Source organism: Mobula hypostoma, chromosome 3 (assembly GCF_963921235.1).
Source record: "Mobula hypostoma chromosome 3, sMobHyp1.1, whole genome shotgun sequence".
In the NCBI taxonomy this organism is placed as follows: Eukaryota; Metazoa; Chordata; class Chondrichthyes; order Myliobatiformes; family Myliobatidae; genus Mobula; species Mobula hypostoma.
The window spans coordinates 124,328,694-124,340,852 of record NC_086099.1 but is presented as its reverse complement, the minus strand read 5'-3'; the positions used below and the strand labels follow the sequence as shown (position 1 = coordinate 124,340,852).

The 12,159-nt window shown below is 44.2% G+C and overlaps 1 protein-coding gene across 5 annotated transcripts in view; it reads right to left on the bottom strand.

The window, feature by feature from the left end:
• The window catches only part of apobec2a (apolipoprotein B mRNA editing enzyme, catalytic polypeptide-like 2a), a 48,228-nt gene that overhangs the window by 9,911 nt on the left and 26,158 nt on the right, over positions 1-12,159 (bottom strand). For 3 of the 5 annotated variants that reach the window (XM_063043712.1, XM_063043710.1, XM_063043711.1), the window contains one exon: positions 7,495-8,033. In XM_063043712.1, the coding sequence (XP_062899782.1) occupies positions 7,499-8,033 (535 nt within the window). In that variant the 3' untranslated portion in view covers positions 7,495-7,498. Of the gene's footprint in view, positions 1-1,793; positions 1,849-7,372; positions 8,034-12,159 lie in introns of all 5 variants that reach the window. The other 2 variants (XR_010017400.1, XR_010017399.1) reach the window with 2 other exon arrangements.

Below are 12,159 nucleotides of genomic sequence, written 5' to 3'. Positions count from 1 at the left end.
CAGGGCCAGATGGTCTGCATCCCAGACTGCTTAAGGAAGTAGCCCAAGAAATAGTGGATGCATTAGTGATAATTTTTCAAACCTCGTTAGATTCTGGACTAGTTCCTGAGGATTGGAGAGTGGCTAATGTAACCCCACTTTTTAAAAAAGGAGGGAGAGAGAAACCAGGGAATTATAGACCGGTTAGCCTAACGTCGGTGGTGGGGAAACTGCTGGAGTCAGTTATCAAAGATGTGATAACAGCACATTTGGAAAGCGGTGAAATCATCGGACAAAGTCAGCATGGATTTGTGAAAGGAAAATCATGTCTGATGAATCTCATAGAATTTTTTGAGGATGTAACTAGTAGAGTGGATAGAGGAGAACCAGTGGATGTGGTATATTTGGATTTTCAAAAGGCTTTTGACAAGGTCCCACACAGGAGATTAGTGTGCAAACTTAAAGCACACGGTATTGGGGGTAAGGTATTGATGTGGATAGAGAATTGGTTGGCAAACAGGAAGCAAAGGATGGGAATAAACGGGACCTTTTCAGAATGGCAGGCAGTGACTAGTGGGGTACCGCAAGGCTCAGTGCTGGGACCCCAGTTGTTTACAATATATATTAATGACTTGGATGAGGGAATTAAATGTAGTATCTCCAAGTTTGCGGATGACACGAAGCTGGGCGGCAGTGTTAGCTGTGAGAAGGATGCTAAGAGGATGCAGGGTGACTTGGATAGGTTAGGTGAGTGGGCAAATTCATGGCAGATGCAATTTAATGTGGATAAATGTGAAGTTATCCACTTTGGTGGCAAAAATAGGAAAACAGATTATTATCTGAACAGTGGCCGATTAGGAAAAGGGGAGATGCAACAAGACCTGGGTGTCATTATACACCAGTCATTGAAAGTGGGCATGCAGGTACAGCAGGTGGTGAAAAAGGCGAATGGTGTGCTGGCATTTATAGCGAGAGGATTCGAGTACAGGAGCAAGGAGGTACTACTGCAGTTGTACAAGGCCTTGGTGAGACCACACCTGGAATATTGTGTGCAGTTTTGGTCCCCTAATCTGAGGAAAGACATCCTTGCCATAGAGGGAGTACAAAGAAGGTTCACCAGATTGATTCCTGGGATGGCAGGACTTTCATATGAAGAAAGACTCGATGAACTAGGCTTGTACTTGTTGGAATTTAGAAGATTGAGGGGGGATCTGATTGAAACGTATAAAATCCTGAAGGGATTGGACAGGCTAGATGCAGGAAGATTGTTCCCGATGTTGGGGAAGTCCAGAACGAGGGGTCACAGTTTGAGGATAGAGGGGAAGCCTTTTAGGACCGAGATTAGGAAAAACTTCTTCACACAGAGAGTGGTGAATCTGTGGAATTGTCTGCCACAGGAAACAGTTGAGGCCAGTTCATTGTCTATATTTAAGAGGGAGTTAGATATGGCCCTTGTGGCTACAGGGATCAGGGGGTATGGAGGGAAGGCTGGGGCGGGGTTCTGAGTTGGAGGATCAGCCATGATCATAATAAATGGCGGTGCAGGCTCGAAGGGCCGAATGGCCTACTCCTGCACCTATTTTCTATGTTTCTATGTTTCTATATTTATGTCAGCAGAAGAACTGCTTTCTCCTAGTTCCCGCCCATATAAGTTATTGAGCACCCACCTCACTGAGCAGAGTATCAGGACGCTCTTCTCAATATCGTTATGAACATCTCTGATGCTGTTATTAAATTATAATATCCCTGCAAAATTATGCACACTGGGGGGTGTCAGCCTGTTAGAAAAAAAAATCACACTTAAGTTAACATACTTTAATGTTCTTTAGTCTGCTCGCCGATGATGCCTTTAATCCATCACATTTACACCTGTAATATAAATGCATACGTCACTACTGCACCCTGGCATATGCAACTCAAAGCCGTTTTGAACCTGAGCAGGACAAATCTGTAAAAGGTTTAAAAAGGGAAAATTTCAACGGTTCTTGTTTCAGTCGAAGCAAGTAGCTGAAGAAGTGAGCGGAAGAATTTTGGGTCGAAAAAGTCGTTTTTTTTTAAACACTGCTCGGGGAGAAGGGTCTGCACTGCGCAGGCGCGTGACGTAGCGCGCAAAGGTTTAAAAAGCAGACCACCATATACAGGAGCCATCGTTGTAGCAGCCATCGTCAGAGTGGACTGAGTCAGAGTGGGGCGGCTTTGGCTCAAACAGGCTTCAGCAAGAACAGACAGAGGCCAGCGTAGGTTCCGGTAAGTTTTTGTCCAGATTGTTTAGAGTAGAGAGAATGCCAGGCAGGATGTTGGAATGCTCCTCTTGCAGGATGTGGGAAGTCAGGGAGCCCTCCGGAGTCCCTGACAACGACACCTGCAAGAAGTGCATCCAGCTGCAGCTCCTAACAAACCGCGTTAGGGAACTGGAGCAGGAGCTGGATGACCTGCGGATCATTCGGGAGAATGAGGAGATTATAGATTGTAGCTACAGGGAGGTAGTTACGCCAAAGGAGCAGAGGACAGGAAATTGGGTCACTGTCAGGCGAGGGAAGAGGAAATGGCAGACAGAGCAGGGTTCCCCTGTGGCTATTCCCCACAACAACAAGTATACTGTATTGGATACTGTTGGGGGGGATGACTTACCTGGGACTAGCTGCAGTAGCCGGATCTCTGGCACTGAGTCTGGCTCTGCAGTGCAGAAGGGAGGGGGGAAAAAGAGGAGAGCGGTAGTGATAGGGGACTCGATAGTTAGAGGTGCAGATAGGAGGTTCTGTGGTCGTGACAGAGAATCCAGGATGGTTTGTTGCCTCCCAGGTGCCAGGGTCAAGGATGTCTCTGATCGATTGCATGACATTCTGAAGTGGGAGGGTGACCAGCCAGATGTCGTGGTGCACATCGGTACCAATGACATAGCAAGGAAGAGTGAGGAGGTCCTGGAGAGTGAGTATAGAGAGCTTGGTAGGAAGTTGAAATGCAGGACCTCGAGGGTGGTAATCTCAGGATTGCTACCTGTACTAGGTGCCAGTGAGGGTAGGAATAGGATGCTCTGGAGTAGGAACAAGTGGCTGAGGAACTGGTGTAGGGGGCAGGGTTTCAGATTTCAGGATCATTGGGACCTCTTCTGGGGTAGGTGGGGCCTGTACAAGAGAGACGGGTTACACTTGAACCACAGGGGGACCAATATCCTTTCAGGGAGGTTTGTTAGTGCTTTTGGGGAGGCTTTAAACTAGATTTGCAGGGGGATGGGAACCAGAGTGCCAGAGCTGACAGTGTGGCTGGGGTGAAAATAAATGATATTGAAAGTTTAAGCAAATCCGCTGATAGAAAGGTTGTGAGTGGTGGTAAAAATCTTCTGAGGTGTATATATTTCAATGCTAGGAGTATTGCGGGGAAGGCGGATGAGTTGAGGGCGTGGATTGACACGTGGAACTATGATGTTGTAGCAATTAGTGAAACTTGGCTACAGGAGGGGCAGGACTGGCAGCTTAATATTCCAGGGTTCTGATGTTTCAGCTGTGATCGAGGCAGAGGAATGAAAGGTGGGAGAGTAGCATTCCTTGTTAGGGAAAATATTACAGCAGTGCTCAGGCAGGACAGATTAGAGGGCTTGTCTACTGAGTCCTTATGGGTGGAGCTGAGAAACAGGAAAGGTATGGCCACATTAGTGGGATTGTATTACAGACCACCCAATAGTCAATGAGACTTGGAAGAGCAAATCTGCTGAGAGATAGCAGGCAACTGCAGGAAACATAAAGTTGTGGTGGTAGGGGATTGTAATTTTCCATACATTGATTGGGACTCCCATACTGTTAGGGGTCTAGATGGTTCAGAGTTTGTAAAATTTGTTCAGGAAAGTTTTCTAAATCAGTATATAGAGGGACCAACTAGAGGCGATGCAATATTGAATCTCCTGTTAGGAAATGAATTAGGGCAAGTGACAGAAGTCTGTGTAGGGGAGCACTTTGGTTCCAGTGATCATAACACCATTAGTTTCAATTTGATCATGGACAAGGATAGATCTGGTCCTAGGGTTGAGGTTCTGAACTGTAAGAAGGCCAAATTTGAAGAAGTGAGAAAGGATCTAAAAAGCGTGGACTGGGACAGGTTGTTCTCTGGCAAAGATGTGATTGGTAGGTGGGAAGCCTTCAAAGGGGACATTTTGAGAGTACAGAGGTTGTATGTTCCTGTCAGGATTAAAGGCAAATTGAATAGGAATAAGGAACCTTGGTTCTCAAGGAATATTGCAACTCCGATAAAGAAGAAGAGGGAGTTGTATGAAATGTATAGGAAACAGGGGGTAAATCAGGTGCTTGAGGAGTATAAGAAGTGCAAGAAAATACTTAAGAAAGAAATCAGGAGGGCAAAAAGAAGACATGAGGTTGCCTTGGTAGTCAAAGTGGAGGATAATCCAATGAGCTTTTACAAGTATATTAAGAGCAAAAGGATTGTAAGGGATAAAATTGGTCCTCTTGAAGATCAGAGTGGTTGGCTTTGTGCGGAACCAAAGGAAATGGGGGAGATCTTAAATAGGTTTTCTGCGTCTGTATTTACTAAGGAAGCTGGCATGAAATCTATGGAATTGAGGGAATCAAGTAGTGAGACCATGGAAACTGTACAGATTGAAAAGGAGGAGGTGCTTGCTGTCTTGAGGAAAATTAAAGTGGATAAATCCCCGGGACCTGACAGAGTGTTCCCTCGGACCTTGAAGGAGACTAGTGTTGAAATTGCGGGGGCTCTGGCAGAAATATTTAAAATGTCGCTGTCTACGGGTGAAGTGCCGGAGGATTGGAGAGTGGCTCATGTTGTTCCGTTGTTTAAAAAAGGATCGAAAGGTAATCCGGGAAATTATAGGCCGGTGAGTTTAACGTCAGTAATAGGGAAATTATTGGAGGGAGTACTAAGAGACAGAATCTACAAGCATTTGGATAGACAGGGGCTTCTTAGAGAGAGTCAACATGGCTTTGTGCATGGTAGGTCATGTTTGACCAATCTGTTGGAGTTTTTCGAGGAGGTTACCAGGAAAGTGGATGAAGGGAAGGCAGTGGATATTGTCTACATGGACTTCAGTAAGGCCTTTGACAAGGTCCCGCATGGGAGGTTAGTTAGGAAAATTCAGTCGCTAGGTATACATGGAGAGGTGGTAAATTGGATTAGACATTGGCTCGATGGAAGAAGCCAGAGAGTGGTGGTAGAGAATTGCTTCTCTGAGTGGAGGGCTGTGACTAGTGGTGTGCCACAGGGATCAGTGCTGGGTCCATTGTTATTTGTCATCTATATCAATGATCTGGATGATAATGTGGTAAATTGGATCAGCAAGTTTGTTGATGATACAAAGATTGGAGGTGTAGTAGACAGTGAGGAAGGTTTTCAGAGCCTGCAGACGGACTTGGACCAGCTGGAAAAATGGGCCGAAAAATGGCAGATGGAGTTTAATACTGACAAGTGTGAGGTATTGCACGTTGGAAGGACAAACCAAGGTAGAACATACAGGGTTAATGGTAAGGCACTGAGGAGGGCAGTGGAACAGAGGGATCTGGGAATACAGATACAAAATTCCCTAAAAGTGTCATCACAGGTAGATAGGGTCGTAAAGAGAGCTTTTGGTACATTGGCCTTTATTAATCAAAGTATTGAGTATAAGAGCTGGAATGTTATGATGAGGTTGTATAAGGCATTGGTGAGGCCGAATCTGGAGTATTGTGTTCAGTTTTGGTCACCAAATTACAGGAAGGATATAAATAAAGTTGAAAGAGTGCAGAGAAGGTTTACAAGGATGTTGCCGGGACTTGAGAAACTCAGTTACAGAGAAAGGTTGAATAGGTTAGGACTTTATTCCCTGGAGCGTAGAAGAATGAGGGAAGATTTGATAGAGGTATATAAAATTATGATGGGTATGGATAGAGTGAATGCAAGCAGGCTTTTTCCACTGAGGCAAGGAGAGAAAAAAAACAGAGGACATGGGTTTAGGATGAGGGGGGAAAAGTTTAAAGGGAACATTAGGGGGGGCTTCTTCACACAGAGAGTGGTGGGAGTATGGAATGAGCTGCCAGACGAGGTGGTAAATGCGGGTTCTTTTTTAACATTTGAGAATAAATTGGACAGATACATGGATGGGAGGTGTATGGAGGGATATGGTCCGTGTGCAGGTCAGTGGAACTATGCAGAAAATGGTTCGGCACAGCCAAGAAGGGCCAAAAGGCCTGTTTCTGTGCTGTAGTTTCTATGGTTCTGTGGTATGACTGTCTTTCCTAATCTCCATAAAATGCACTAAAAATCTAAAGTTTATCCACATTGCTTTCCAAAGCATCTAACTTCCTGTTGTAACACTTGCTGTTTTCGTCACACTTTTAACATTCCTTTTCTCCATTTTAAATTTTGACATACACATTACAACTATGCCATGGCATAGTGTGGAGCATCCCACCAGTGGCAGTGCTATAGACATCAGTATTGCATCTCAAGTCAATACTTTATTAAAAGATTTATCAACAGTAATTGACTATAAGGGTATGCTCTTTGATGTGAACACTTTCCCTTGATACATAGCACTTGATCTGAGTATTTCCAGTGTTTTCTATTTTTATTACAAGTCTAAATTTTCTATCTATGAACAATGACAAAATTATAGCTTATGAAAATAAATAACCAGTATAATCTTAAAATAGTGATTAATTTGTTTCACCCTATTCCAATTACCCCTCATCTGTCAGTCTTAATGCAATTTCACATTGTATACTAGGGAAATTATGCTTGTAAGCTCTCCAATCATCCATTGTTAATTCCTGTAGTTATCATTTGCTTATGTGTCTGTTACCCTCGTGGTACAATTCTGAGAGGTGTCCTGGTCTGCCTGTCTGTTGACACAAACCATGATCGGGAGTTTGGGATATGAAACATGACATGCACATCACTGCACTATTCCAAAACACTGCAAGATGTTTCCCATCATAACTGCTTCTAACTAGCCATTTAACGTTGGCTGTTTGGTGAAACATTTATTGATCATTGTCATGAACCAAAAGAATATCTCTGTTCCCTTTTTTTTTGTAACATTGCATTAGTTCTTGAAAGGTCTTGCAGATTTACTTATAGTCTGACAGATTACAAAGCAAACACCACCCCCACAACTATGACTACCTTTGCACCAGGTTGCTGCCTTTCATTTTGGAGAATGCCATGGACTCCCAACAAGCTGTAGACACAGATGGGATGATCACCAACACCCAATTAATATGAATTATATTTAGAGCTCTGGTCTTCACTCATAGAAACTTCCAAATCCTTCCCTATCTGACTCAGAGACAGAATTGTTATCCCAAGACTCATTCCCTCGAACCCCTAATTTTATTGGCATAAATCAATAAAGAGTTAACCAAACTTTCAATATTGACACTGTCACTCTTACCTTTCCTTCCCATGTGTAAATCAATAAAAACTAATAAGTGCTCACAGCAAACATACAATGAGGCAATAAAAACATCAGGCAGTGGGAACCACCAAATTTGGGGACACGTCAGAATGCCTCACCCTTCTAGGCACGTTGTAGAATTTCATTTAGAATCCCTTCATATGCCAAGCTGCTGGGCTGTAGGTCTTCCCAGGGTACAAAAGATTCCCCTTCATTTTCAACGTAAGTGCTCCAGCAGTAGTTATACTCGGGAGCCTTCATGATCTTCAATCGGCAACCAGCAGCTTTCAGCAGCTGAAGACCTTGTTGGATCTCAGGCTCTTCCCACATGAACAAGCGAGCCATGAAGATGGTGAGGCGGACGTTGGGACTCTTCTTCAGGAATTCTGCAATTTTGGAAGCGCAGGCTGCACAAGGGCTGGAGGAGACGTGCCAAGTGATGGAGTACTTCAAACTGCCATTGCATTCCTTGAAGACCTCTGCAAAGAAGGCCTCTTCTGCATGCGTACTTGTGTGCTCGTCCTCCACGTATCCTTGCATCTTCTGGCAATCTGCACCTTGCTGTTCCACTGAATAGCACAAAAATGTCTTATTCCTTCCCGAGCTGTATTCTACGTTTTTGAACTGGAACTTGAAGAAAATAGAAGGTATTTGCTGTCTGGAATTTAAAAAAGAGCAGATGTTATTGCCAAGAAAACAATAGGACTTTTGCCTCAACCATAAACAATTTTACATAGTGAGTGCTTACCAACAAGTAGAGGACCCATTCTATTTTCTATCTTTTAACTAAACCCTTATCTCAATCAAAACCTCAGTGCCCCTTTGATGGAATAAGCTTGTCAAATGTCTTTCTAAAAGCCCATTTTAGGAATGATTTGCCTTCTCTACCGTACCAGATAACTTGTTAAAATTTCTTAATAGGTTCTTCAAACCTGATTTACCCCTCTCAAAACCTTGCTGATTCTGCCTAGTCACACTTAGAGTTTATAAATGATTTTTGAACCTGATTGTAAAGATGAGTTAAAACATCTTGCCGAGAACGGGTGTCAGGCTAACTGGTTCACATTTCAATATTTATTTCCATTCTCCCTTTAACTAGCAGGTATATTTGACATGTTTCAATCTGCTGGAATTGGTCCAGAACCTGAGGACTTTCCAAAGATCACTTATTGATGCATCTGTTACTTCTGCAGTCACTGAGACATTGTCCAATCAAGCCGGGGACTTTTCTTTTTTAAGTTACGGAGAAGGCAATATTATGCAGAAACAGCTCTTCAGCCACTGAGTCCACGGCAGAAGTCCCTCTTAATTTCTCTAGTCGTTTCTCTACAGTGAATCTTCTGAAGAGAAAATAGCCCTGAATCAGCAAAAGTAAATTTTCCAGGTAAAACCCAAGTTCTGGAATATGTTGATGCAACAGCCAACATCACCACACAAGCTGATTTATGGCCTGTCCAAGTGTTGCTTATGAGATGGGACTACAAAAAATATGCTTGATGACAACAGTGTCTCCTTACATAACAGTGCATACGCCTCTCAAAGTTCAACCCCCATCACGAGAGGTGGAAACAGGTAAGGACGGCCAACAGGGCTCTGGTGAAGCTGTACAGGCCAGAGCCCTGTACAGTGGATATAATGGATTGCAGAAACATTGATGATCTCCAACCATACCATCGACTTCAGAGGGCGATGGAGATCAGAGCTCATCAATAGCCGCTGATCCACTGGGAGCTAATGGCCCAAGAAGAAGGAGAGCACTTTAATGTAATTTATAACTGGCATATTTTGCGATATACAAATAAATAATTCTATGTAAATGACATTTTTAAATGTATCAATATCTCCCCTTGTATGCGTTCAGAGTATATATTGTGTACGGTGGCAGAAACAGCAGCTCTGAGATTAAAGGCTTTATCCCACTATCCCAGCTCTGATCAGAGAATTGTGAGATATGCCCAACAATTCCGGTGTCACTGACAGTTCAAGGGTGATGCGCTTTTGCAGATCTACCCCCACATTATTTTCCAGTGATGTCTGTGGCCAGTTCTTCTCTGCTCACTGCAGTGGCTCATTGAAATGGAATTTCAAGTGTATTTTTAACTCTCTTTATCTCAGCAGGAGGAGGTGGCAGTAAACTGGGAGTAATATTGCCAGCCACTCACAGAGGAAAGAAAGGCCATTTTAAAGAGACAACCTGCCTGGTCTGTCAGTCATAGAATCATGGAGCACTCCAGGATAAAAACAGACCCTTTGGCCCATCTAGTCTGTGCTGAACCATTACTCTGTCTAGTCCTATCAACTTGCATATGGCCACAGTCCTTCATACTCCTCCCATCAATGTACTGATCCAAGCTTCTCTGAAATGTTCCAATCAGACCCATCCACGACTTCTCCTGCCAGCTTATTCCTCACTCACACCACCCTTTGAGTAAAGATGCTCCCCTCTCAAGTTCCACTTAAATATTTCACCTTTGACCCTTAATCTATGACCTATAGTTCTGGTCAGTGGATAAAGCCCGCTTGCATTTACCCTACCCAGACCCCTCGTAACCATATAACAATTACAGCATGGAAACAGGCCATCTCAGCCCTTCTAGTCCATGCTGAACTCTTACTCTCACCTAGTCCCACCGACCTGCACTCAGCCCATAACCCTCCATTCCTTTCTTGTCCATATACCTGTCCAATTTTAACTTTAAACAACAACATTGAACCTGCTTCAACCACTTCTGCTGGAAGCTCATTCCATACAGCTACCACTCTCTCAGTAAAGACGCTCCCCCTCATGTTACCCTTAAACTTTTGCCCTTTAACTCTCAACTCGTGTCCTCTTGTTTGAATCTCCCCCACTCTCAATGGAAAAAGCCTATCCACATCAACTCTATCTATCCCCATCATAATTTTAAATACCTCTATCATCCGTTAGTCTTGCGAGACCATGGATCTGCGCCTGGAAAGTCGCCACTCTGGGCAAGGTTGTATGGAAGACCAGCAGTTGCCCATGCTGCAATTCTCCCCTCTCCACGACACCAATGTTGTCCAAGGGAAAGGCATTAGGACCCATACAGCTTGGCACCAGTGTTGTTGCAGAGCAATGTGTGATTAAGTGCCTTGCCTAAGGACACAACAGTTTCCCTCGGCTGGGGCTCGAACTCACAACCTTCAGGTAGCTAATCCAATGCCTTAACCATTTGGCCACATGCCCACATACCTCTATCAAGCACCCCCTCAACCTTGTACGTTCCAAAGGTAACTTTGTATATCTCTATCAAATCTCCTCTCATTCTCCTACATTCCAGGAACAAACTCTTAACCTATTCAACTTTTCCCTATAACTCTGGTTATCAGTTCTGGTAGCATTCTTGTAAATTTTTCTGTATTCTGTCAATCTCATTGGTAGGTGACCATAAACTGCACACAATACTCCAGATTTTGCCTCATTGATGTCTTATACAGCTTCAACGCAACATCCCAACTTCTGTACTCAGTGCTCTGATCTATGAAGAGAAATGTACCCAAAGCTCTTTTTATGGCCCTGTCTACCTGTGATGTCACTTCTGAGGAATTACAGATCTGAGTTTCCAGATTCCTTTACTCTACCACAGTCTTTAGTGCTCTATTATTCACTGTATAAGTCCTTCTTTGGTTTGTCCTCCCAAATTGAGAAACCTCACACTTGTCTGCATTAAATTCCATCTGCCATTTTTCCAGTTGATCTAGATCCCGCTGCAAGCCATGGCAGCCTTCCTCGCTGTCCACTACACCCCCAATCTTGGTGTCAAACGCAAACTTGCTGATCCAGTTTACCACTTTATCATCCAGATCATTGATATAGATGACTAACTGAACAATGGACCTAGCACCAGTCCCTGCAGCACATCATTAGTCACAGGCCTCTGGTCAGAGAGGCAACTACCTACTATCATGCTCAAGCTTCTCCTGCTAAGCCAATGCTGAGTATAAATTACTACAACATCCTAAGTGCCATGTGACTGAACCTTGTGGACCAGCCTCCCAGCTGGGTCTTTGACAAAGGCCTTGCTGAACATTTGTCCATGCAATTGTTCGCCCTCACACAATGCAGGTTCCAAGCGAGGAATTCATCCGGCCGAATTGCTCCCACCCGAGATTTTGATCAGCACTGAAAAGTCACACCAGCTGGGCTCTCGTGGCTCAGTAGTTATTTTGTTCAACGGCTACCCTCCCTCCCACCTCCACCTCCAGACCTCAGGTAATCAAAGAACTTGCACACTCTGAATGAATCCTGCATGATAAAGGATCTCCCCTTACACACACTGTACTGGACCAAGGAATTCTGAGGTCAGCTCGGGGCCCCGGCAGTCAAGGAAGAGAGGATGCGTGGGTTGAGGGAAGGATGAAGCACTTGAAAGATAGGGGGCAAGTGTCTGTCAGCGGGAAAGGTTCAGCCCAAGGTTGCTAAGTGGAAGGGATGCTAGTGGCAGATCGATGGCGAGGAAGAATTGTGTCATGTTTGGCCACGTTATTAGGTTCATGGTGGGGAAAATAGGGACGGGTAGGGTACATTGTGGGTAGTGGGGAGAAGGTCTAAGGAACACGCAAGATAGCAAACTGTTTCGAAGGGCCTTCCATCATCAGGGACCCCCATCACCCAGGACATACTCTCTTAGAAAACCATAGAAACCATAGAAAAACTACAGCACAGAAACAGGCCTTTTGGCCCTTCTTGGCTGTGCTGAACCATTTACTGCCTAGTCCCACTGACCTGCACACGGCCCATATCCCTCCATACTAGTATGTAATTA